Here is a 22,283-nt window from a genome sequence, read left to right as displayed (position 1 = left end):
CTTTAAGGTAGTATCTCAAAGGTAGGTGAATACAGAAACGTTTCCCCATTTCTCTTTCTTCCCCACTGCTTTCCTTTTCAGATAGTCTGGTATGGTAAAGGTGAATCTCTCTGAAGACGGAAGCACTCAGACTGTTTTATACAGCTGCTGTTTGGCATATTAGTCTTGAATTAAATTTCTTATAGCATAAATATCTATAGCCTTCTGTCTACTGTGAATATTTTTCGCAATAGTATATATTTACTGTTGATCTAATTGTCAGTAGAAACTGACATGAAAGTACAGCTTCCGGTTTCTCAGCATCCTCAGTGCAAAGGCCAGCACTATTCTAATGAACATAGCATTTGATGGTGATAAAAAACAGTGTCCTACTTAGCTCCCCTATCATTCTTCCCCTCTGTCTCATTGTCTAGCTTTAAATAAGCTTAATTAGCTTGCTCTGAATGCATAGCTGTATCAGCTTTCTGTGGCCCAGTTTGGGGACTACATCTGGTTAATCTACTCCCTGGAATCAGACCAATACCATTCAACATGTAACCAGATTTAGTGTATTACATACCATCTTACAGTCTTAATTTTTAGCACTTGGTAGTCATTCTGTTATTTTCCAAAACTATAATAAACACTTTAAGCAATACATTTCTAATAAAAAGCTCATTCAGAAGTGGAATTTTACATGAGATATTACAGTGGATTTTGAGCACCTCCCACCAAAGGAAAATAAAAGCATCCAGTATGGTATACCAACTTAAGATATCATTGCTTTTTAATCATTCCAAAGAGAAAACAGAATTTCCATAATTCAGCCTGAAATGGAAGTTAACCAGCATAGTGAGATAAGGATTTGTTTTGCTTAAAAACAGGTAAAATGTCTTTCTTTCTCTTTCAAGTATAAAAAAAAATTGAGAAAAAGACTTAAAAACCAACAGAAGGAATAGTTGTGACCCAGTTGCAACTGCTGCACGTGGGTGAAAAAAAGAACCCATCTTTTTTTTGTACAAATCAGTACACGAAGCAGGCACAACAGAAAGAAATAAATATGAGAAACAATACCCAGAGAAGGGCATTCTCAATGAAGCTGTAGGCCTCAAAAAATGTTCCATCTAAGCTCTGACTGATTCCAGTACCTTAAGGTAATTTGCTTTAAGCTGTAAATCTCCTGGATTGTTTATGCCTCAATACTTTTTTCAGAAGCCTGGGAGAGAAGGAAAATATATCATTTCAATCTGCCCCCTCTTGAGACTTTATGGAATTTTAAGCAGGCTTCTCCCAGAGTTAAACTCCTGGTTCAATCACCTTAGGGTCTATTTGACCTTCCCATTTTTGTTCCAGTTTGCCCAGAAAGTTCAGGGAGGAGGTGTATATATTTCTGAGCTCCTGCTTTATGCCAGGTAAGATAGCAGATATCCTAGGTTCATCATCTCCCAGTCAGGTGTTAAAATAAAGTATCTGTATCATCTTGCAGTTGATTTGCTCAGTTAGTTGCAGCAGGTGACTGATGAGGCTTAGCAAGGTCTTGGGTTTGAGAGCTCTGTGTGCTGGGTGGATGACAGGCATGTAACATACTGCAATTAAGGCTTTACCTTTGGTGTCAAAAAGGCCTGTTGGGTCAGTCATTACCGTGGTCCCTGTGCATGTCACTTAATCTTTCTCAGTGTACTCAATTTATTGAATGGGCATAGTAAACCCAGTTCAACTTCGTAAGGCTTAAGTAATATAAAATATGTTAAGTGTTTAGCCCAGTGCCATGGCATGCTGTATGCTCTTAATAAAAGGAGATGGACGTGGTAGTTGTTATTTGTGTTACACCCCCATTTTAAAAAGTAAATAATTGAAGCTCTGATTAAGAGGTTTATTGCATGATATTTTATTTTATTTTATATTTTATTTTTTGGCCCTGCCACGCGGCTTTTGGGATGTTAGTTCCCTGACCTTCGGCATTGAGAGTGCAGATTCCTAACCTGTGGACCACCAGGGAAGTCCCCTGATTAAGAGGTTTAAATGAATTGCTTCTATAATTACATATCTAGTATTTGACAGAGCAAGATTTCAAGTATAAACTAAGCCTGTTTAACCCCTAAATCACCCTACGTATAATATTGAGAAGTAACTCTATTTTTTAAATAATTGTTCTTGAAGCGTATGGGTTTTCCCTTATTTAAAACTTGATTTTGTCCTTATATCCAAACTGCTTATATAATAGATTCTTGAAATATTTTAGAACATTAAAAATATCAGTTTTTCCTGAGATTCTTCCTAATCTTAACAAATTTATTCTCTCCTAAAGTTTGTTTAATAATTGGTTGTTTGAAACTCAGGATGGGTATTCCCTTAGAAACCGATGATTATGTTCTCAGGCCAGTTCATAAAAGCCTCTCTAGCCTGTCTGTCACTCTTCCCTTTCCAGCACTTGATGTGTTCATCTAGTGGTTTTCAAATGGACAGTGTATTGCCTGAGGAGCAGGCAATTTATAAAAATAGAGGTGCCTGACCATACCTCAGACCTTTTGAATTAGAATCTTGGGGTCAACGTGCTGGATCCGTCCCAGCAGGAGCAACAGCAGGCTCGAAATCCTGAGACAGGACGGAGTATGATGCGTCAAAGGAACTGAAAGAAGTCCAGTGTGGCTGGAGTAAAGACTCTAAAGTCTCTAAACTCTTTTGATCGTGCATTCCTGTCAGTAAAAGGAATTTAAGCATATATCTCCAGTATATGAATATTCATTTAAAAGTAAATTATGTACATGTACTTTGATAAAATAGGCACAAGTATAGACATTTTTAAAAGTTGAGGTTAGGGGCTTCCCTGGTGGCGCAGTGGTTGAGAGTCTGCCTGCTGATGCAGGGGACAAGGATTCGTGCCCTGGTCCGGGAAGATCCCACATGCCGCGGAGCGGCTGGGCCCGTGAGCCATGGCCGCTGGGCCTGCGTGTCCGGAGCCTGTGCTCCGCAACGGGAGAGGCCACAACAGTGAGAGGCCCGCGTACCACAAAAAAAAAAAAAAAAGTTAAGGTTGAAAAAAAGAAGTAGAACTGAAATTTTTAATAATTGCCTTTTGCCTTTTCCATGATTTGGATCCTTTTATGTACCCCTTGGGATGGGTGAACCCCACTTTTGTGAAATATAGGCATAGAAAGTGAGGGAGAGAGGTAGATAGAGACCAGATCCTATAGCACCAGCAGAACTATGTCAAGTATTTTTCTCTTTATCCTAAGCACAAGAGGCAATTGAAAAATTTAGGAAAGGGAATGACATCAGATTTGCATCTGAAAAAAAAGTTGACTACCTTTGGGAGTAGAGCAAGCATGGACACAGGGAGACCAGCTTGGAGGTTATTTCAGTGATGAGAGGTGATTATGACTTGAACTAGGGCAGTGCCAGTGAGGTTCAAAAGAAGAAGACATGCTAGAGATATATTTGGAGGTATACACTATAGAATCTAGTGACTTACTTCATGATCACTGATGGGGGGAGAGGTCAAAGGTGACTGCTGGGTTTCTGGCTTGAGCATCTGGATGAAGATGAACCATGGAAGAGTAAGTTGGGGGGTAGGGAGTGGGTTGTGTCTCCAGGTTGAAAATAATCTCAAATGTGAAACATCCAAAAGATAATATGAAATTTGCAGTTGAATTATGTAGGTTGAGCTCAGTAGAAGTCTTGGGCTGGGAACTGTAAATTTAGGAGTTGTCAAAACATAGATAATAAAGAAATTACTCTACCTCCAGATATGGTTTATTGATAGGAAAGCTCTAGAGCAGAAGTGCCAAGGAGTGCCATAAAAATAGCATACGACATTAGATTTATAGACCTGGAGATGAGAAATTAGAAATGAACAGATAAGCAGTTTCTATAAAATGCAAGTGTCTCTTAAAGTTGCTACAGCATTGGGACCAGACAGCTTATATTACAACATGGTAAAGAAAGTAGAAATCAATATTTCAGAAGCTTTCATAGATACTTTGATGAGCACACTACATTGAGGAGTGAGCCGTGAATGCCGGAAAGTGACTCACTTCATACAATTATTCATGAATGAGGACAGGAACCTTTCACAGGTGTGTGCACCATTAGGCTTGAGTAATTGGGGAAACTGAGCATGTCCAATGAAATGAAAGGAAGTGCAGCACTGTGGACTAATGTGTGGATTCAGGAAAAGAATGCCTAGTAATTTGATGTCTGTAAGCCTTGGGAGTTATGTTAGAGTTACAGCAAGAGATAAATACTTTTCTTGTTCTCACTCCCTTAAACCATTGTATTCCTTAAGTATTGGAATATCACTAATATTGCCAGAGGCTCAGGGTCGTGTGTAATGGGTGAAAGGGGGTCAAAAGGTACAAACTTTAAATAAATAAGTCATGGGGATGTAATGTACCACATGGTGACTATAGTTAATAATACTGTGTTGCATATTTGAAAGTTACTAAGAGAGCAGATCCTAAAAGTTCTCATCACAAGACAAAAAATATGTAACAATGGAGGTGGATGTTAACTAGACTGACTGTGGTGATCATTTTGCAATATATACGAACATCAAATCATTAGGTTGTACATCTGAAACTGATATAATGTCATAAGTCAGTTATACCTCAATAAAAAAGAACACAATGAATAATCATTTATAGGCTTTTATGTTCTCTGAAGGTTTTTCCCCCAGTACCCTGGGGTAAAATCAACTCTGTTCCCCTCCTCCTAATGCTAAAAGCTCTAAAAGAGTCAGAATAACTTCTTTTGCTGAATACCATGCAGAGGGTTAAGTGAAGCCTATAAGGACATGCTCCCTCTTCTTAGATGTCTTCTCCTTTTGATTTCTTCCCATCTATTTCATTCCAAGTCCTTTGGGCTTCTGCAAACTGACTTAGAATTTTCGGTTCCCACTGATCCACCTTCTGTCCACAGATCTTGGTAGGTCTTCATGGAAGTGACTCTGAATTAAAAACTCTCAGCCTGGGCTTCCCTGGTGGCACAGTGGTTAAGAACCCGCCTGCCAATGCAGGGGACACAGGTTCGAGCCCTGGTCCGGGAAGATCCCACATGCTGCGGAGCAACTGGGCCCATGCACCATGACTACTGAGCCTGCACTCTAGAGCCCGCGAGCCACAAGTACTGAGCCCGCGTGCCACAACTACTGAAGCCCGCGCACCTAGAGCCTGTGCTCCGCAACCAGAGAAGCCACTGCAATGAGAAGCCCATGCACCACAACAGAGTAGCCCCTGCTCGACACAACTAGGGGAAGCCCACACACAGCAATGAAGACCCAACACAGCCAAAAAAACCCCCAAACTCTCAGCCTACGCCTCTACCCCCCATCACCAAGAAATGTGGAACTATGCTACTTATCTATTTTTTCTCTGTCCAGTGATTAATATATTAAATTGGGATCATTGTCGTTTATCCTAAGAAATTATCTGAAGTAAGAGCAGTATGTAATGGTTAATACCTTCGTCCTGTTCATTTTTTAGGCACTCAGACCTCTGACCATCAGGAAAATATTGACTAGATCTTATCAGCCTTTTTCAAAACTTGTGATTTACTTTGCCAGCGTTTGCATCTATCACTAAATATTTTTATGTTGTTTATTTCTGAAATAGAGAAGCAGATTCATCAAGCCCTGAAATAGCTCTTACAAGTGACTGGCCCCCTGTTAAAATTTAGCACAGAGAAATAAATACAGCATTATTTAATCAGGCAAGGGAGTCTACATGAACCAGTCATAATGAAAATCCTCCCCCACTGAGGCGCTCCCCTCCACCCCAACAAATTTCCTCTTGATCCCCCTTGTACCTTTTATGAACATCTGCTATTGCACTTATAAAACTGTATATGGTAATTAGACACATAATCGGCACTGTGTCTAGACTGTCAACTTCTTGAGGAGCTTTGCCTTAAACATCTGGTCGTAGGCAGTAGATCCAGGTGGTTGAAGAGGGCAGATTCTGGAGGTAGACTGCCTGGATCCCATTTCTGACTCTCTTTATTTACCAGCTGTGTATGATCTTGGGCAAGTTATATTTCTTCAGTTTTCTTATTTGTAAAATCCAAATAATACTTCACAGAGTTGTTGATAGGCTTAAATATAGACTTCTCTAAATTATAGCTTTAAAACTGTTAGGAAATTCTTTGACGTGGAGGCATTTCATGTTTTTCTTAATGCCGATTACTGCTGATCAAAAGCAGAGCGTCCCTTGTGAATGCAGTGCTGAAAACATCGCATGCTGGCCAGGCCTCGTTGTCTTCATTGATAATTTTTTTTTTTTTTTTTAAGAAGAGGGTTTCTCTTTATTTTTTTAATTAGTTTGGTTTTAGTTTTGGCTGTGTTGGGTCTTCGCTGCTGTGTGTAGGCTTTCTCTGGTTGCAGCGAGTGGAGACTACTCTCTGTTGCAGTGCACAGGCTTCTCATTGTCATGGCTTCTCTTGTTGCGGAGCATGGGCTCTAGGCGCGCAGGCTTCAGTAGTTGTGGCACATGGGCTCAGTAGTTGTGGCTTGTGGGCTCTTGAGCGCAGGTTCAGTAGTTGTGGCGCATGGGCTTAGTTGTTCCGTGGCACGCGGGATCTTCCCGGACCAGGGCTCGAACCCATATCCCTTGCATTGGCAGGCGGATTCTTAACCACTGCGCCACCAGGGCAGTCCTTCATTGATAATTTTTAGCACAGTGGTTTTTAGTACGAATTCCACTTCCCAAGCATCTACCCTTCATACCTCCCATCCCCCAATGCCCTCCCCTTTCTGTTTGGAAAGGTGTGTGTGAGTCCTAGGTGTCACAATGACTGGAGGGCGTGACTGACATCTAATAGGTGATATGTCAAATGGGCCTGGGATGCTAGAGGCTCAGAAATGGGAAGTGGGGTCTAACACAACCAAAAATTATTCCACCCGAAACGCCAGAAGTTCCCCCACCTTGAGAAACACTAGCGGCTCCTAGATTCTTTTCTCTAGTTAAATTCAAAACCAACTTTTCACAAAATTGAAATCATATTTTCATAAGATCAGCATATGCCAACAATCATTCCATATATACTGCAGAGTTTAGATCAGGTTGAAAATCTCCACACATGTGTTCTGCTACATTGTGTCATTTCCCTCTTTTCTCTGTTTAAATTTTCCTTAAGTTACTATAATCGGTGTATTCCAAATTTGTGACTTAAGGCTTCTATTACTCCATTAATTACTACCCCAAATTTAAGATTTATTGTTTTAAGGCACCTGAACTCCTTAAATTTATAAAAATCACATTTGATAAGCAGGAAACCTAACCAAATACATATACATAAGAGAAGTATGTTTTATTAGAAATAACTAATGCACATGAAATTCAAGTATTTATAAGGAATATTCAAAATAACGTAATAAAAGTAAAAAATATGAAATAAAGTAATTCAGGTGGATATGGTTACTGAGGTAAAGATTATTAAGACAAATTCATCTAAAATTAATTGGTATACTTATATGTATATATATTTATTCTATCAGAGTCGTATAAAAACAGGAAATACGTGCTTTAAATGAAAAGAAGAGAGAGAGCATGGGAAACGAAGAATGTTGAGCATACGTTAGTCACCCCTTATCTGTGGTTTCGCTTTCCGAGGTTTCAGTTACCCTCAGTCAACTGCAGTCCGAAAATATTAAATGGAAAATTCCAGAAGTGAACAATTCATAAGTTTTAAATTTTGAGCAGTTCTGAGTAGGGTTATGAGATCTTACGCTATCCTACCCCAGTTTGCCCAGGATGGGAATCATTCCTTTGTCCATCGTATCCACTCTGTGTACACTACCTGCCCAGGAGTCACTTAGCCACCCCAGTTATCAGATCAACTGTCGTGGTATCACAGTGCTTGTGTTCAAGTAACCCTTTTATTACAGCATGTTATCTATATTATTATTAGTTATTGTTAATCTCTTACTGTGCCTAATTTATAAATTAAACTATCATAGGTATGTGTGTATGTATAGGAAAAAATAGAGTGTATGTAGGGCTTGGTGCTATCTGCAGTTTCAGACATGCCCTGTGGATGAGAGGGAACTACTGTATTCTTATTCAGTCTTCCCCTCCTACATCTCCAACTGAGGCCTGCATGATTAACCTTTAGAAAGAGTAATGCAAATTAGTAATTACAGTCATCCCTTGGCATCCACAGGGAATTGGTTCCAGGACCCCCCGCAAATACCAAACTCCACGGATACTTACGTCCCTTATATATTGCATAGTATTTGTATATACCCTACGCAGATCCTCCCCTATTTTGTTTTGTTTTGTTTTGTTTTTGGCCACGCTGCAAGGCATGTGGGATCTTAGTTCCTTGACCAAGGATCTAGCCTTGGTGCAGTGGAAGCTCAGAGTCCTAACCACTAGACCACCAGGGAAGTCTCCTCTTCCCTATACATCTCATTCTTCAAGTACACACTTACATTAAATTTATTTAATGTAAATTTAAATTTATTTAATGTAAATTTAAATTTATTTAATTTAATTTATTTAATTTAAATTTATTTAATTTATTATTTAATTTAAGGGGAGAGATACCTATACTGCTCTTGAGATAGGTTGTTTAAATTCTAATAATTCTTAATGACTTTATGTTTTTTTAATTAAAACTACATACTAAAGAGGTTTTTTAAATTCCTTTCTTTGATAAGAAAAAATTCAAGCTCAATATTACATTACCTAAAATAAAATCAATTTTGTCCTGAAATACAGTTTTGAAAACTGTAACAGTCTGTTTTCTTTATCTCATAAACCACGGGAGTTTCATATCAGCTCTCCTTCCTCCTCCACCTTTTTTCCCCTTTTACTTTGTGCCAATCACAGGTGGATGCTCAATATCACCCCACAGCACAAGATAAATAAGCTTGGAAGGTTTCCTAGCAACATATTGTTCTGGGAACCTGCTCTGTTTCCCTGAACAAGATGAAGCCAAACATCCTAGAATCTCAGCCAGATGGGAAAGGATTAGCTTATTGAGGGGCGTTTCATGCTTTTTTTTAAAATTTCACTTTGAAATGAACCTCTTAACATAACAAGATTGACTTTTAAAAGGATACTCTTTTACATATTAAAAAAAAACCTCAGTAATAGTTCTAATTTAAAAAATACAGTTTTAGAAGAAATTCTCTAGAGACAAGCTTGTAACATGTAATTCACTTATTGGTGAATGGATCCATTTTAGAACTATGTGGAAAATACTTCCACATAAGACTGATGTTCAGCCTGATACCCAGTGGTACCAGTATTCAGCTACAAAAATATTAACATATTGTACTTCCTTCTCATTTTGTGGTAAGTGGCTGCTGGAGTAGGCTCCCTCCTCACAATGCCTCTACACAAATCCTCTCACTTCTCCCTTGACCCCTCCTTCTGGAGATCCACAGGAAACCCCTGTCACTGCTTAAAACTCTGGGACTTCTTCCCTTTTCTCCTCAGCTCCAGGGCTACTTCAGTGCCAGTGATTTGCCACTTGGTCTTGAGAGTCTGGTTTTGGTTTTCAGAGTATATGATTAATACAGAGAAAAGAAAACTAGAGGAAATTGCCCCTCTCAAAGTCAAGAAAAATAATGTGGTTGCTGTTTTGTTAGCACACGATCATGTATATTTTCCTTGTTGTTTATCGATGATCTTGAGGCCACGCAGTTGGCAGGTGGTGTTTTTCTTTCTCTTGCACTCTCGTTGGTCACAGCATACTGTTAAAGGTCTCTGGAGATGGAGTAGTAAAGGGTTAGAGTTTCTCATGCCAATATTCAGCAGTGGTTTTGCAATTCAGTGACATGCTGGAAAATGTTCTTTCTTCTAGTCTCATTGGGTAGGCGGTCCCCCATCAGCCAGGTGAATACTGTCATCATGTGGTAATTGAATGATTTACACTACCTGACAGGTTTGGACTGTGCAACTTCCCAGTTGTGGTGAGAAGCAGATAATTCCAGTACTCACAGCGTTCCTGGATGGGAAGAACAAAGTAATTAGAATAAGCTGGGGAATGACACCTGGTGTCTTTGCATTTTATTTAACAAATTCTGTGGCCAGATTTAAGAGAATTGAAACTGTCCTCATCCTGGAAAACCATAAGATAATTTTATTTTCATTGGTGCTTTCCATTCTCTCTTGCTCTCTCTCTCTCACACACTTAACATGTTTTCTAAATACCATGTTTTGAAGTCGACAAGAAACAATCTGTTGAGGGCCTCCTAGGGGCCAATTACATTGGTAGGCATCATGTTGGATGCTAAGAGGCATCAATACATGGTCCTTGCCTTCACTGAGTCCCCAGTAATTAGCCAAATAATGCGCTTATCTTTTTAAAAATTTCGATAAATTTATTCTTCATTTCAAGTCATTTACGTGAGGACCTAAACATTAGGAAAGATTTTGATGTCTAAAGGAATTATATAATTTTGATTGTCCAAGAAAAGCCTAAGAGTAGACTTAGTCTGTTATGTGTAACATGTAATAGATTAAAATGGATTAATTTTTTGAATATTCTCTGAAAACATAGTTTTAAAAAATTCAATGAACCAGGCATTATTTTAGATACTTTGTCATTTAATTCTCCTGACAACCATTATGAAATAGAAATTTGCCTACCAATTTTAGAATCTGTTTTCTCTCTGATATATTATTAGCTCCATTAAATTTTTTTTGTGTTGCTCAATATTTTATTTTTATAAAATAATAATTCTCACTTTTAACATGTTGGGAGAGTGAATTTTACTTAAAGAAAGTTAGTTAACAGAATTAACACCACTGTTAAATACATTAACAAGAAAAAATGATGCTATATCAGCAATGTTGTAGAACAGACTACAGCGCATTTTGGTAAATAAAGTTTTATTGGAACACGGCCATACTCATTTGTTTGTTTATTACCCATGGCAGCTTTTGTGCAATAACAACAGTGGAATTGTGACCTAGATTGTGTGGCCTGCAAAGCCTAAAATATATGTTGTCTGGACCTTTACAGAAAAAGTTTGCAGACCCTGTTCTAGAATCTAGATTTTCCCCCTACATTGAGTCCGGTGCACTCCTTTAGAATGCCAGAGACTTCATTGGGAAACACATCAGAAAATGGTTTCCTAAATTATCTCCTTGACTAACATGCTCGTCCTCTAATCCCTGCAGGTACCGACCAAGAAGCTAAAGAAATATGAGAAAGAATATCAGGCAATGCGAGAGAGTCAGCTGCAGCAGGAAGACCCAATGGATAGATACAAGGTATGGGAGACAGGGGTCGCCTGTCAGAGCCAAGTGCCTTCTTTCCCCTAAAGTAGCAGCTGTGGAAAGTTTGTTCCCTCTGTTCCTTCTTGGTTGATGTAGACTCTCTGACCATGCTCAATGTCCAGGTATGTTTTCATCTCAGGAGACTCCTGAGTGGCCAACCATAATATTTCTTTTCTTTCAGTTTGTATATTTGTAGGTAACTTCACCCGTTGCATTTATACTGGGAGTCTTCATAAGAAGCTGAGAGAAAGAGAGGGAAAAAGAAAGAGAGAAAGTGGCTATCGACTACTTTCAAAAATGAGAAAAAAGGAAAATGGCAAAGTACGGTTTTAGCTGTGCACAGTCACATCCACAAAGACTTTTAGAAGGCGAACTGCTCCAAGACTGGCACAAGAATGTTTCAGACTTACCTCTGTCTGTAGCCAATGTTCAAAATACAAACTCACTCAAAAGGAAAAATAAAAACCACAAAGCTATATTGAGCACAGTCATGGTGTTTGTTGCAACATTTATTTCCACAAACAAATTTATGAATAACAGTGACATTTCATTACAGTATGCAGTTCAAGAATCAAGATGATTTCAGTTTAATATCTTAGTTAATTGTAGTATTTTAAAAAATGGGGGCCAATCATAAAGATCTCCTCAATGGTAATTAGCAACAGTGTTTCCATGAAACAATATTGGGGAAGTACTGATTTCAAACTTATTTTTTTTCCAACTGAAATATTCGTGTCTCTCTTCAACATGTTTTAATTCTTCAGATTCCTACAGATACAGAATGATTCCCTTCCTCTCCACATCAGTACATTAGGACAAGAGAGTATTGTATTCATACATTGAGCACCAGCAATGCCAAAAAGTACTGCAATGACATTATTAATTAAACCACCCACTGTGGGATGACTTCTGCTTGTATAACTAAGAGTTGCCTCCATGTGGTCAGAGAGCTGGACACGGGCAGCTGCAGTTACACAGTATATCTTGTCTCCGTTGCTGAATTGAATAGCATTGGAGGTTCACATAGGGGAATGGTGGAAGGAGTGTATGGATTTTGTAGTCCATACAAAAACCTGAGTTAAAAACCTGAATTTCTGAAAAAGGAGACAGAATTTGGAGTCCCAGTTGGGGGTTTTAATCCCTATGCCGTTGTTCAGCATCTTGGACTAATTATTGAGCCTCTTCCTCATCTGTAAAACATATAGTATACACATTTCCTTGAAAGATTGTTGTGAGGATGAGGGATGTTATATGTTAGGTACCCAGCACATAGTTGGTGTTCAATAAATGGTTGTGATTAGCCTCATTAGGTCCACTGCCTCTAATTACCCAATTATTACTAGAATAATATCACCTTATTTGTGTCTGCTCCATCAGTCCCTTCATTATCTTTCTCCTATTTCTCTCAAGTATTGCTACCTAATAATCTAACATCAGTGTGTTACTGCCCTTGTTTATAAAACCAGCTGATAATAAAATCCCACATATTGCTATGGCAGATAACTATTACCATATAAGGTGCTCATAGATAAAGTTGGAAGTTAATTTCCACCCCTCAATAAAACCAGTTTTAATGCAGCTTATGTAGCATGCTGCTTTAGAAAGGCTTGAAGTAGTAATTATAAAATATTATTAAGGATCCAAAGTGAAGCTGTCCTACTGCTTGCATCATTCTAATTTTCTTATTGCTGCCATTGTTATGAGTAAAACCTAGGAAGGATACTTCAAAATAGAAGAGAGGGAAATGAAAGACTAAAGTGGTGTATTTAAAATTAGCCTGGAACTGAGCTTATTATTTCTTATATCCTTCTTGTGTCAAAGCAGCTATGTATAAATAAATAGTACAATGCATATTATTTCTTAAAAAGTAATTATCACACATATACTATTGATGTGTACAGTTTTTACTGAAGGGTCAAAGTAGAATTAAACTTTTTTTTTGTCTTTGTTTTGCAAACAGGTACTACTTTTAAGCTTGAATGCTCTATTTATGCATATCAGATACCCTCTATAGCTATTTCTTTTGTATTATTGTAATAGCTTGTCAATACATCATCCAACTAATATTTCTATACACTTTTTTTTTTTTTTTTTTGCGGTACGTGGACCTCTCACTGTTGTGGCTTCTCCCGTTGCGGAGCACAGGCTCCGGACGCAGGCTCAGTGGCCATGGCTCACGGGCCCAGCCACTCCGCGGTATGTGGGATCTTCCCGGACCAGGGCACGAACCTGTGTCCCCTGCATCTGCAGGCAGACTCTCAACCACTGCGCCACCAGGGAAGTCCCACTTTTAATAATGTGTAGAAATTTGTACTGGAGATAAACTTGGTAAAGTTATAGTCCTCACATTATAATTACATTTTCAAGGTGACACTTGACAACATAGTGTCCAACCATCAACAGATTTGTTCTTTCAGATATTCACTATCTAGTTTAAGAAGCTAATTACAGTTGTATTCATTAAAGTAGGAAGGTGTCTTAGGAAATACATTTTAGCAACTTATAAATTTAATCCTGTCAAGAATAAGATCTGTGCCCTGGGAATAAGCACTTTATAATTCATAGTTCTTGGACTGGGAACCCGAAAATTCTCAAGAATAACTTGGGAAGATCTTTGAAGGCATTGAGTCAGAACTTATACCAGTTCACTGACAACCCCTCCTCAACCGTTAGGATCCATAGTGTTTAAAATGCCTTGTTTATCCTCTAGCTTGCCATACGGCAAGGGAGTTAGGAAGATTGTGTCAGTTAAAAAAAAAAAAAAGAAGTCCAGAAATGTCATACCTTAAGATATTCCAAGAGTTTTTTTCAGCTTGATACTCTTTCTCTTGGGCATGGTAGGGTACAGAAAGAGGATAGCTCTCAGTAGTCACATTCTTGCTGTAGCTATCTAAACATGTGTTTTGTGTCTGTTTTTATGATATATGCAAACATCTACTTCTGAGGTTATGTCACTGTGCTCACCTGTATCTAACACTTGATGAAGTGGTGTTGGTATAAATTTAAATTTTAGAACCCTAAGCACAATGAAAATGTTCTGGAATTTGATAGTGGTGACAGTTGTACAACTTTGAGAATGTAGTAAAACCACTGAATTGTATATTTTAAAAAGACGAATTTTATGGTATGTGAATTATATCTCAAAAGAAAAAAAAAAAATCCAAGCAAGATGTGTGAAGAGAATTGGCATCTGCCTGCCATCTTTTTTTTCGTAAACCTCAATCACACCAGAGGTACCTGTGCACAAGCCATACTTGTGGGAGGGAGACCTCCTGTCAGAACTGGAGCTAATCAATGACTATAGATCTTACGTGTACTTATATTTATAAGGCAAAGGCCAACATAAGTGGGCGATGCATTCATTTTTATGTATATATACATACGTGTGTATATATATATATATGTAGTATATACGCATACATATATACATGCACACAGACATAAACATATAAATAGATAATGCATATATATATATATATATATATATATATATATATATATATATACACACACACACTGCCTTGCTACTTGGTGTTGGCATCAGTTTGTATTTGAAACCAGTGAGCTCTATAATGACTGCTTATAGCCTTTGGTGTACTCTTTCTGTTTATCTTCCTGACTAGATTCCAAGACACAGAAAGGAAACTTTATGGGAAGAAGAATATACAGTATTTATTCTAAGCCTCTTTTATTGTCCTTCTTAAGTTTGACCTGGCCCGATTTGTGTAGTGGTATTTATCTGCTCTGATATTTTGGTTTGTAAATTTATTTATAGATTTCAAGTGAAGTGAAATGCAGGATGAAGATTTGTCTGTAGAAGTACATCATGTATACTTTTATCTTCATACAAATCCCCAGAAAACAGACATTCATGGATATGTGCAGCTGTTTTAGTCATTTTAGAAATTAGTAGCCAAGCCCCTAAAAAGCAGCTATCAACTTCAGAAATTAAAATATCATTTGCTATTTTAAGGTGATGAGTTGTCTTCATTTGGGGGAAGTTAGTTTTCTAATGATGTAATCTATTGATGGCAATTTTAGAGAACTACAGTCTTCATCTGTCTTTAGAAGATGACATGCTTTTCTTGTTTAATTAAAGAACTACTTGTACAAATGTGGGTTAAGCCTTCAAAAAGCACAGCTAATTAATTAAATTCAGTGAATCTCCCAACGTGTAATGAAGGTTATGTTATTACCTGTTCTAGATGGGCAAATCCTAGAAAGAATCAGGAATGCTTAAACTCTCTTGGGTTTGGGAGACAGTATTATAAATACATAGTTTCTAATTGAAGAATCTTATCTATGTTCAGTATAATTAAATCTAGAATGTTTAACTTCTTTCTTGAGGTTAGACATAGTACATTTTTTATCAAAATGTAATTCAAATAGAAGGAAAATGATTCCTGTAAGCTCACAGAAGGTTTTTCTTGCCCATACTAATTTTTGTAGAGCAGTCATCCCCGCATGTGATTTAAAATTAAGCTATTTAATTATAAATAGTACAAACAAGATTTTCTAAATAAAGCTTAACTTGTAGTATTTGCTATCCTTACATATCTAAGGAAATAATTCAGAACAATTGTCACATTTTGTTTTTAACTTGATAAGTGAAGAAGTTTATGCTAAACATACGTGGAAAAAAAGACCCCCACCTTTTTTTTTTTTTTTTTTTTTTTTACTGTATTGGACCCTTCCTTACTCAGAGAAGTCAATATAAGTGAATCCATCTTTGACAAGTATTCTTCTTCCAATGAAAATAAACTTATTATTTTTCACATCACAGAGATATTGCTGGCTTTTGGAAATATTTATGTTATGAAATCATGTGCTTTTAATGAACAGTGATAGTCAAGAGGATGATTTCTATCTGCCTCTGACAACTTAATGATAAACTTCAAAAGGCTGCCACTCTTTCTTTTTGCACGTGGGTAACTCGATGAACTCACTGTTATAGGATTGTGGAGAAGGCAAGCCTAAGTTCTCTTGATGCTTCTCGAGCCACTTAGCTAAGAAGGAGCAGGTGGTTTCTGATGATGCTTGTCTGCTGATTGAGTTATACTTAACAGGAGAGGCATAAATGTTATGCATATTAAGAATCTCTTGGTATATTTATCAATGATCTTCAGAATTCTCCAAAAATTTTCTTCAATTTTTAGTACGTCTTGTTTCCTGTTAAAGGAGTCTGACAGAGAAAATTACATCACACTCCTATGTTTCTACGTCATCTAACCCATTTGCTTTTTAAAAATTTGATTTGTATGCTAGAGTAGTACAGGGATTTGCAAACCATACGGCCGGTGGGCCAAATCTGGCCCACTGCCTGTTTTTGTAAATAAAGTTTTATTGGAACACAGCCACATGCTTATTATCTATAACTGCTTTTGCACAACAATGACGGATTGAGTAGCTGCAACAAAGACCATATGGCCTGCAAAGCCTAAAATATTTACTGTCTGGGCATTTACATTAAAAGTTTGCTGACCCCTATGCTAAAGAGTAATCTAAGATTGTTTTTAAGTGCTATGAGAAATGCAGTCTCATTTGCCAACTGCCAGTTAGTTCGTACTGACAAGATTTTCTCTTTAGTTTGGCATTTAAAATTGTTAAAATTTCCACCAGAAAGATAAAACTGGATATGCTGGGTAAAGTAGGAGCATAAAATGATTTGAGACATCCAGATTTTCTTTCTCAAATTTCATCTACAGATAATGTAGACATTTAAACATTTCATCTATAGGCATTTGTCTTTGAATGTCAAAAAACTGTTTGATGAAATTTGAAGATGATGACTGTCAACTCTTTTGAAAGAGGCATCCAGAAGAAAAGATGTGAGAGTTGAGTGTGTTGTTGCTAATAAAATTGCACTGGGTCTTTCAGGAAAACATTTTCTCCTGACCCTTAAATGTCTTTAAAAGTCTGTGCCAAGAATTCATTATAGCAGCAGACAGCACACCCAAAATACTGAGCTAGAGTCATAAAGCTGCCTCCTGCCCCATCATTTTTTCCTTTAAGGCTGAGTTTATTTTCTTCTGATTGCCAGTTCACATTTCTCTGGTTTCTCATCTTGGAAAAAATCACATTCACCATTCCTTATACTGCTTCACCCAAACTCCAACCCCCAGACACAGAGGAGAGCTGAGATCCATTTTTCTTTTGCATTCCCCTGCCCAGCAATTTCATTCTATTGCCTGAAGATGAAATATTTTGCAATGTTTCTGACTTTGTCATATAAGGAAGTTCCTTCCACCCAGCTCTAATAACAGTGTAAACAGCTCACACCGTAGTTGCAAATAGTTCCACAGACAGCGTTTTCATCAGTCATGCAAACTGCAAATAACAGCGTGGAGAGGGCGGAGTTTAGTGTATCAGTCTTCCTGAGTTGAGACTTTGCCCATTGGCTGCCTCAAGTATACTTTCTTGCATCAAATGTTAGCTGTCCTGGAGAGAACTTAGAGTAAATGACACTCTAAGGAAAAACAGAAGAGCAAAATAGCATTAACAAGCGTCTGTTTTTGTTATTGCCATTTCCTAATTGTATTAGTAGGTGTGCAATTTCATTGGATATTCTTTTTTTTTTCAATTGTCTTTGTACCTATGATTGAAAACGGTAGTTGGTCTATGGCTTTTCAGGAGGTAAGTTTTTTGTCTGTGTATGTCTGTAATATCAGCGTCTGTCTCTCTGAAAAATGCAGTATCCTCCTCCCCAAAGTTACTAACCCAACTTTCCCAGCTGCACATCTCCTATGCAAGAGGGGAGGGAACTAATGAGGAAAGTTGTTGTCTGCTGTTTGTTCGAATGTTGTTAATTGTGTGACATGGAGGAGGTTTCAGACAGTGTGCTGTGAATTTTAGGGGTTATGTAAGCATTGTCTCCTGTAGCCTTTTCCGAAAGGCAAGGGAAGCGATTTGCCCGTGTTGTTTATGGGCTCTGAGCGTTCAGCACATCCGCTTGTGCAGACATACGGCATGTGAGTATCTCTGCACCGGCTGAGGTTATGGGGCCACTTCACGTCTTTCTCGGGTGGGCCGCTCTTGCCAACATTTCAGAACGAACCAAGCAAGATTCCAACCTTTCCCAAAGCTAAACTGTCTTCTTTATTCTAGTATAAAGGCAGACTTTTTCTTCAGTCAGTTCTAAAAACAGTTTTGGCTCCCTGGGAAAAGCTGGAAAAGACAGCCAAGTCATGTTGTCTCTCTTTAACCCTTGGTAAGTGTGGGCGGGTTCTTCTTCATAGAAAATCTCCACCTTGCCCCGCCCCCAGGTTCATACTTTGGAGGACGATACTGCATTTTTGGCCCCAGAGCTTGCTTTCCCACGTGTCTGAGTGCAGAGCAGGAGTTGCACACTTCCCACTGTGCTGCTTGCTTTGCACACACTGAACTGAAGCTTCTTGCTAGAGCAAAAGCCACTAGGCTTGCCCCGTAGGCTATTTTGCTTTTTAGGGACCCTCAGACACACCTAATTTCTCCCCAGTCTTCCCCTATCCACCCCACCCCCTTAGCTATGTGTCTGCGAGGAAAGGTTTGAGTTGTGACAATCATGGTAATGGGAAGTGACCAGTCAGGTTTCAGCCAAGCTCACACCTCTTTCATATATAATATAACATAACCCATCAGACATGTATCTCTAATCAGTAGTGAAGTAGCTCCTGGTGCAGTTTTTAAGTACTTTGAACAACGCTTTTCCATAGCGTTGGATGACTTTACCTGAAGGTTATTTTAACTTGATTCTAAGCATATATCACTGTAACCTGAAAAACTGGTAGCTGCAACATTTTTCGCTTGTGCCAACTTAACGCAGTGTAAATAAGTAGTTGAGGGAGCTGTTTGTATCTTGGAGACCTAAGTACGGCTTCAGTAGAAATAGGGCACTTAAGAACAGGTATTCGGATAGTCTTATCACGGTCTCTTTTGAGGGGATTTATCAAGAAATGAGAAAAATCTCTTCCCTGTCTAAAGCAGTCTGCCTTGTGAAATATGGTATGATGAAACTGTGCTTGGTATTGCTACTTGTTCCTGGCAAGGAGGAAATTGGTTGGAAAAGTTTTTGAACCATATTTTTTTAATCTGTTTCCAACAAGCATGTAAGTTGTTTCTGTAGAAAGGGGTAATAGTTTGATATATCAGGACGAAAGACTAATCTCTAGCCCCTGCTAGAATCTGGATGACTTCAGCAAAGATTGAAAGATTCAGCTGTGGACACCCTGGCTATTTTTATATTTTAGTTCCCACTTTTATTATGCTTCTAGAACTTCTGTAGATTGAGGAGACAGACAGAATTTGATGAGTATAATTTGCCCCTACAAATATGTACACTGTCTTTTCAGGAATATCTTGGGAAAGGGTTCCTGACAAGTTCCTTTTTTGTGAGGGGTTACATTGTATCTTGGTCACAGAGGAAGATCCATTAGGGTTTCACATAGAATATGAGCTTCTAATAGGAGAAGACCTAAAAAAATTCTCATTTTGGCATTTTATCCTTTCCAATGGAATTGAAATTCTGACTTGCATTTATTTCTTAAACAACTTTTTAAACATGTGTATTATATATTCATTGTAGACAACTTGGAAACATTTTAAAAGCACAAAGACAACAGTTAAAATAATCCACTACCCAGAGTTAATGTTATTTATGTTGTTATGAAAATGAGATTTTCCAGTTATTTCTTTTTTTCCCCTATAAAGTAGCATAAGCATTTCTCGTGTCATTAGAGAGATATTTTTTACTTATATTTTAACACTGTATGGAATTCTATCATTAATTTATTTAGAAGTATTTAAGATTGTTTTTTTTTTCTTTTTTAGTAGATCTCTTTTTCAAAAGTGTTTTGACTGTTCCCAGCTGTTCCAGTCTACCTTTAACAAAGGAGAAGGCAGCAGTTGACCCTGTTGGCTGGCTGTAGTCAAAGTGCACGTTTGTCCTTTGGCTTCTTTGCTGGCCCTGTTTTTGGATCCTCTACCTCCTTGAAAGTCTCAGGCTTTGCCCTTACCATCTGCTTCTTAGCCCTTTTTAAAAAACAAAAAGAAAAGAAAAAGAAATCAGGGCTCTTCTTTCCATATAACAAACTCCAGGTGGTTCTACAGAAGATAAAATTCACTCCCTGCCCCCCTCCCTGCCTTGCCTCCAGTATGCTCTGATAACTATCTTCCAGGGCATAGATTTGTCTTCTGGTTGTACACCACTGCTTTGTCTGAGTTTTTGCCATCCTTGCAGAAAACACCGTTAGGAGTGTAAATCTGAAAAACAGGAAGGTCTTATCACATTGATGTTTTTCCTGTCAGCTCTCTTTTGAATCTTCCGTAACTGCTAACAATAGCAGAGACAGCACTTTCGATACTTTGGAAGGGAGGACGCTAAATTGCTATTCAGAAAACAGAGGGAATGTACACAGTTCATAATGACTGGTGAAGGGGAGATCTTGCTTCATAAGAATTAGTGGCTTGCTTTTTTCATCATATAACCGTTTCAAATTTTTTTCTAGGAGTTCAAGGGGGAAAAAACAACTCAGCAATTTATTTTACCCAGAACCTTTTAATCTGAAGTTTTTTAAAAAAGCAAAACAAACATTCAGAGACATTATCATAAGGACGGTTGCTCTTACTAACACAAAAATTGGCATTCAGAAAAGTAAATACATTCATATCCAAAGAATGAAAATGTCAGTTGATAGCAAAACAAACCCAAACCGTGTATCTTAAATATACTCAATTAATTTAAACTCTGATATGGGAAAAACCATTTAGAGAAATGTCTATTGGTTTCCCCAATTTCATCCTTACTGTGTCTTGCAGTTTCCTTTGAGGTCAAGGGTGGGATTATCGTGCATGTTTCAAACAAAGACTTGCCTGTGTCTGTATTCTAGGTCTATATGAAAACCTCACAAGATTGGGGGTGTGTTTGGAAATTTTGCTTTTCATGGCATGGTTTTTATGATGAAGTCCTGTCTGGAGGGCTTAAGGGACAATTGTAAGTTTCACTGGGTAGAGTTCCGCATCTGCTCTGCTCGCTTAACTCACTGTTGTTTCCCAGACAGCAATCCTGCCTTCCTGTGCCACTCGCGCCTTCTCCTTTTTACACCTTGAAAAGTTCACTTTGTTGTTGTTGTTGCTGCTTGTTTTTCCTCACCAGTTCCATTTGTTTCTGGTAGTATGTCCAGGCACTAATGCCCTAATGCCCACCTCTGGTTGTTGCTCTTTTTCTGCAGAGGGAGAACCGGAGATTACAAGAGGCCAGCATGAGGCTGGAACAAGAGAATGATGACCTTGCCCATGAACTAGTAACCAGCAAAATTGCTCTGCGGAATGACTTGGATCAGGTAAACCTGTCCTTCACTAGGCGGAAATAAGACTATGACAGCCTCCTCCGGGGCAAGGACCAAGTTGCTCTCAGGGCAGTCCCACCAGGGCTTGCTCTGTACTTGACCCTGAGTGAGCTGCCTGATGGGTGAATGGGTGGGTGGTAAGTGGGAGGGGACTGCTGTGCTCACCGGAGACGGTGGAAAACGCAAGCTTTTGAGATAGGTTTCGGTCATTTCCAAACAGCATGTGCAGCATACTTAAAAAAAAAATAGCTCTATGCTTCTCTGGTGTCTCTTCTCTTAATCTCTACTTTTCCTAAACCAAGGACTGCCAGCATCATTGCCTGAGAATGTCAGTCACCAAGAGTATACAGTGCCACTCTAATATCTGTAGGCACTGTACTTTTTTGTTCCAAAAAGATTTCTCATCTACAGTAAATGTGAGGATTTTATATGAAGTATGTACACTGAGATGTGCATTGTTGGATTGACCGGCATCCTAGTGGTTGAGAGCCAAGACTGCCTGGGTGTGCATCCTGGCATCGCCACTCACTAATCATGTGACCCAGGGCCATTCTTAACCTGCCCATAGGTTTAAAAACGTGTTGACCTCATAGGGATGATGTGAGAATTAAATGAGGTAAAGCACTACAAGAGTATATGTTCAATTAACATTAGCTGTTGCTAGGAAGCCCTTAAATTCTTTAACCTCCTTGTCCTTTCCAACAGTACTCACAGCTTTAGGACTTACTGTTTTTCCATTGGTTGTGTTTTTGGAAAT

The 22,283-nt window shown here is 38.4% G+C and overlaps 1 protein-coding gene across 18 annotated transcripts in view; it reads left to right on the top strand.

The window, feature by feature from the left end:
• Positions 1–22,283, top strand: part of RABGAP1L (RAB GTPase activating protein 1 like) — a 689,413-nt gene that overhangs the window by 646,625 nt on the left and 20,505 nt on the right. For 15 of the 18 annotated variants that reach the window (XM_060132737.1, XM_060132738.1, XM_060132736.1 and 12 more), the window contains 2 exons: positions 11,106–11,198; positions 21,410–21,520. In XM_060132737.1, coding sequence (XP_059988720.1) covers positions 11,106–11,198; positions 21,410–21,520 — 204 coding nt within the window. Of the gene's footprint in view, positions 1–11,105; positions 11,199–11,385; positions 11,696–17,722; positions 17,838–21,409; positions 21,521–22,283 lie in introns of those variants that run through there. The other 3 variants (XM_060132739.1, XM_060132870.1, XM_060132860.1) reach the window with 2 other exon arrangements.

This window comes from Lagenorhynchus albirostris, chromosome 2, assembly GCF_949774975.1.
Source record: "Lagenorhynchus albirostris chromosome 2, mLagAlb1.1, whole genome shotgun sequence".
Taxonomy (NCBI): Eukaryota; Metazoa; Chordata; class Mammalia; order Artiodactyla; family Delphinidae; genus Lagenorhynchus; species Lagenorhynchus albirostris.
This window is presented reverse-complemented; position numbering and strand designations above follow the sequence as displayed.